This window comes from Pinus tabuliformis, chromosome 6 (assembly GCF_031772625.1).
Source record: "Pinus tabuliformis cultivar Carrire ecotype Pingquan chromosome 6, CPIR1, whole genome shotgun sequence".
NCBI classification, from domain to species: Eukaryota; Viridiplantae; Streptophyta; class Pinopsida; order Pinales; family Pinaceae; genus Pinus; species Pinus tabuliformis.
Window position 1 is genome coordinate 1620326109 of NC_142292.1, and position 5152 is coordinate 1620331260.

Below are 5152 nucleotides of genomic sequence, written 5' to 3' on the forward strand. Positions count from 1 at the left end.
AAATCTGAAAACGATTCGCCAAAAGGCGAGGAATTTAGAGTGACTTAAGAGCCCTACCGGAGCTTTCACATTTGTACACTCCGTCTCTTTAGAGATTGCCCACTTCCCGTTGTTAGACGTTGATGGCATTTCTGAGGTGTTTGAACTTCGTGGAGCAGAATCCTTCCGTGCATCCATAACGACTTTGTTGATATGATTAGCGACCGAGGGCGTATGGATTTGAAAATGGTCACTGTTAGTTTGTACAGGGAGGGTGAACATATTTAGTTTAGGCTCTCGCATGGGCGAAAGGCGAGTTGTGGAAAAAGGGCGTGGGAAAGCTTCGCGATTTTGCATTGTTCAGAAGAATTGCCACGGCCGATAGATAGAAAATAAGGACTGAATTGCTTCGGAGGGATCCCTGCGGTTGGTAGGTAGAAAATGATAATTTAATTAAGCGGCTACTCTTCTTAGAATGACAACCCAGAAACGCTTGTTGTAGAGACAAATTTATTTATCTTCGCCATACTTGATTTATACAAAATAATAGCCGACAAAAAAAAATTAAAATATCCTTGAACTTCGGGATTATAAATCATAATTACAACATTGATACCAATAAAAGCGGATCCCCGAAACATCAGTAGCCTTATGGATTACGACGAGTCCTATTTCCACCTCCATAGTAAAGTTAATGCTATCGAGGTACCCCCTCTGACAGTCGCAGACACCATCATAAACCATGCATCCTCGACCATGCACCATAAACCGCATCCCTCTCCGGCATGGCATGCATCCCCCTTCTGCGGCCCATCGACGCCCCCATCGACCCTGCCTGCAGCCACTGGTGGCCTCCACTCAGATCGTATTGATGAGCACATTTACCAATGGGAGAGCTCATTTACGGCATGTACGAACCACACCAACCTCCTCGAGGCCATTCAAAGTCCCGGCAATCCTATCTGCAAAACAATTCCGCCACAATTCACCTTCTGAACTCCGGCGAACAGAGAGGGAGGTGAGCACTCCGCGGCGAACAGAGGAGACGTTCAATAGACAGAGGAGCTTTTAATGAAAGTTGGAAACTATATGCAGCTGGCCATTGGTGATCAAAAATTGTTGTTGGCAAGGTTAGTGTGCATCCTTTTTATGAACTCTTCCCTGGTTAATGATCTGTAATTGGTATATATCTTTGTACCTGCGAATTCTTGGTGAATTTTAACATCTATTTGCTTCTAAATTTCCATCGGAGTAGCTACTCTGCACACATAAGATGATTGAGGATCAGGACCTTGGATTTTTTGCAAATTTTGTGCGTATTTTCATCTTTGTTTTAGTGGTTGCTTACCACGCAGAAATGTTTAATCTGCAGTCGCAACAATGGGCGTTAGTTTTGTTTAAAAAAAAACGGCGTTGCTAATTATTCAAATGCTGGCCCAGGGTTCGACTTGTGCAGACGCAACAATGGTCGTTTTGTTTCAAACACAACGCTATTAATTATTCAAATAAAATTCTAGCTAAGCCTTTGACGAGGTTCGATTCCCGCAGGCGCAATAATGGCCTTCTGTTTTCTTTCAAATAGAACGCTACAGTCAATTATTCAAATAGAACGCCCGCTGTTCCACTGTTGTTACTGGACTCTGTTAATCAAGAATAGTGGAGGAAAGCTGATAGTTGTACTATGAAATTATAAATTAATTACTTTAGAATTCAATCAGTATAAGGAAATGTACCCTAAAACATTGTATCCCTTCGTGCAATTAAAGTATTTTGAATATTATCCCTGAGATTTCATAACGATTTTTCCTTCATAGATTAATATCTACTTCTGCAATAGAATGTCTTCTATATTGTATGAACTCATATCACGCAACCAACATTAAATAATCACTGGTTTACATCTTAATTACAGGGTACCCATTTAAACGTGTATGTCGGTAGATGAAACTGGTGTCATCAGAAGTTTTTCCTCGCTCAAATATTTTTATTAATTTATTTTTTCCAACCTGATAAAAAAAGATTTAAATTTCTGAATATAATTATAATTTTGTTACGATTCAAATTTTTCTCCTGATGACTTGTTTTTCTCAAAAATCTGCTTTAGGATCGTAAAAATTTTCAATTAAAACTTGTGATTAATAAGTATTCGTGTTGCCTGCAAAATCTAACAGCAAATCATCTGTCCTCATTTCATTCAATTTTATATTATACAAATGAATTATGAATATTGTAGATATATTATACGCAGTCGTATAAAAGATTATGAGTTGTTGAGGTGTGCAAAAGTGGAGCTGCAACGGTTCAAGATAACTACTTTTGATTATCTCAACTACTATTATCTTAGTCTTCATTATCTTAACTATGAAATTATAAATTAATTACTTTAGAATTCAACCATCATTGGCATAATTTTGTATCAAGCACCGGCATAATTTTGAAACAAGGGTTGCGCCTATAAGAACCATAGTCTATAACCTTTTTTTTAATTACTAATGATAATGATATCGTCAACATCCATAGACTCTATCCATCCATAGACTCTATCAACGCAAATACGTACACATAAAAGTTCATTTTTAATTAAATAATAAAAATGATGTCATCACCATCCACAAAAGAAATCGAACAAAACAAAACTGTATAAAGAAAAGTCCATTTTATTAGTTTGGTTTCTGAAATCTGATAATGTTGGTTGCGTGATATGAGTATGTTTTTCCTTCATAGATTAATATCTACTTCTGCAATAGAATGTCTTCTATATTGTATGAACTCATATCACGCAACCAACATTAAATAATCATTGGTTTACATCTTAATTACAAGGTACCCATTTAAACGTGTATATCGGTATATGAAACTGGTGTCATCTGTTTGGATGGACAAATGGAAAACGATAGTAAAAAATCACAAAACAATTGCATAGTCTAATAAATGTGGAATATTGTTGTTAAGGAATCTGTTTAGTTATTAACACTGTGAGTATATATGCATAGTGGAAACAGTAGATAAATTTGATCTAATAAGTATAAATGGAGAAATAAAGAAATGAGGCACACATGGAAACAACAGAAGGATCTGATGTCATAGGAAGAAATGGAGAAGTAAAGAAATGACAGTTGACATTATTTACATTAAATATTAACACTTTAGATATTCAGACTAAAATCAGTTGATGAAAGCACTTACAGACTTTGTCCTTGCCGGATGTGCAACAGTAATGTGCTCAGAATTTAAGTTCCAACAGACCAACTACCATATATTTAGGTTATATCTATTCACTTTGTTAACTAGAAAAATATATATTTCTGTGTTGACATTATTTAACTCTTTTCATTATTTATGTGTTAAGTTTTTATCATCTACATAAAAAGTTGAGTTGCAACAAATAGATATGTTTTTTGTCCAGTAACATATTATATATAGCTTTTTAAATATATCAAGGATTTAAGAACTTTTTATTCTATTCCAGTTTTCAAAATTTTAGTGTTTAAAATGAATTTTAGTGTTTATTCTATTATTATGTTGTTCTTTTTAGATTATGGTATATGGAGAGCATTAGTGTCTTTACTCTCCACGTTATGTTTGCAGGGAAAAAATATGTCATGTAAAAAAATGGCATCCTATTTTGCCTTTGTTGAAGAATCCATAGAGCCCTCCCCCATGGAGTGTGCGGGTTACGAGCAGTATGTACATCTCCCCGAGCTCAGTGCCATGTGGAAATTCAAGGAATGGCCTGGTTGGTCTAGAGAGGGGTTGGTAAAGGCTGCCTTACAGTCATTGGAGATTACTTTTTAGTTTGTTTCGTCTGTCCTCTGTGACACAAGGACTTACATTGACAAAGAGGAATGGAAGAGAAGGCTTGAATCCTTAATTAGTTCCCAGATTGAGTTGATTTCAATGATTTGTGAAAATGACAAGCAGGTTCCCACTCTTCAGTTGTCAGTAAGTAGTGGTGTTCTCTCATGGAAAGTTTTCCATGAGGTATGGCAGAGACCTAGTGCTTTACCTGTGGTTAGCATACCAAGTGAAGCGAGCTTACTTCCTCATTTGAGTACATGGAAAAGTGCTGAAGCTATGGTTTCTAGAATATGGCTTGCCAATTTAAGGCCATATGCAGAGGACTCCCTTCACTTTAGGTCTGGGGGAACCAAATATGTCAGGTAAGCCTCTTCTTGAATATGATAGAATCTACAAGCCAAGATATTTGCACTCTTTAGAACAACATAAACAGTTGCATAATCTGGAAGATGCCAAACTTTGCAATGTCCTCCAGATCTTTGAGGCCTGGGTATTTGTAGGCCAAGAATTGTTGCAGAGAGTATACGAAAGAATAGACTCTGGGGATTTCGTAGGAGCATCGATAGACTGTTGGATGGTTGAAAGGATGTGGAACATGCTCACAGAAATTGTGAATTTGCTTCTAGTGATGGACCGAGATGATTTCGTTTGCCTTAAACACCAGTTGGCAATTAGCAGCACTAGTACGCTTAAAGGCACATATTGCCTTCGGTCTGCCCCCCTTAGAGACCTCACAAATGCATGCAAGGAACTAAGGCATCTGGTGCCCAAAGTCATCAGTGTTGAGGCTGATCCAAAGGGTGGACCAAGGCTCCACGAGGCACTTATGCATTTGTTTCATTCACATGGACTGCGCTCACATAACAATTCAGGTGCTTACCATGTTGCAACAATACATGTTCTGTTGGCCTTCCAGGCAATAGAAGCTGCGGTGAAAAGGTTTTTCTTCTCATATCAACAGCTGGTAGTAACAACCATGGGTAGCACTGAAATGAAGGGTCCATCATATCTAGGTGCTTGTGATGCCCTACATCAGATATATTTTGAACCACCTTATTTCCCTAGTGTGGATGGTGCAAAGCCATTTTTGGGTTACTATTGGCACTAAAAGTTACAACTATGGTGGATGGTACAGTGGAAGATCTACAGACAAATCAAGTGAAGTTTACAAGAGAAAGAACAGTGCCTTCAGTTTTTCAATGTATTACCCCAAATTCATACATACACTTTTTACATTGACAGTTTTGAGTACTATACATAGAATTATATTGGATATAGGATTAGACTCATTTTTGTTCATCCCCATCAGTAGGACCAATCAATAGAACAGTGCTAGAAATTTGGAAATTTTTTTTTTCCCTCTCCAACATGGATA

At 37.2% G+C, this 5152-nt stretch overlaps 1 protein-coding gene across 1 annotated transcript; it reads left to right on the forward strand.

Moving 5' to 3' along the window:
- Positions 1-3591: 3591 nt before the first annotated feature.
- On the forward strand, positions 3592-4885 carry LOC149265100 (nematode resistance protein-like HSPRO1). The gene is made up of 3 exons (XM_089401765.1): positions 3592-3735; positions 3901-3960; positions 4097-4885. Exons 1-3 carry the CDS (start codon positions 3592-3594, stop codon positions 4883-4885), a joined length of 993 nt encoding a protein of 330 aa, XP_089257891.1.
- Positions 4886-5152: the final 267 nt, after the last annotated feature.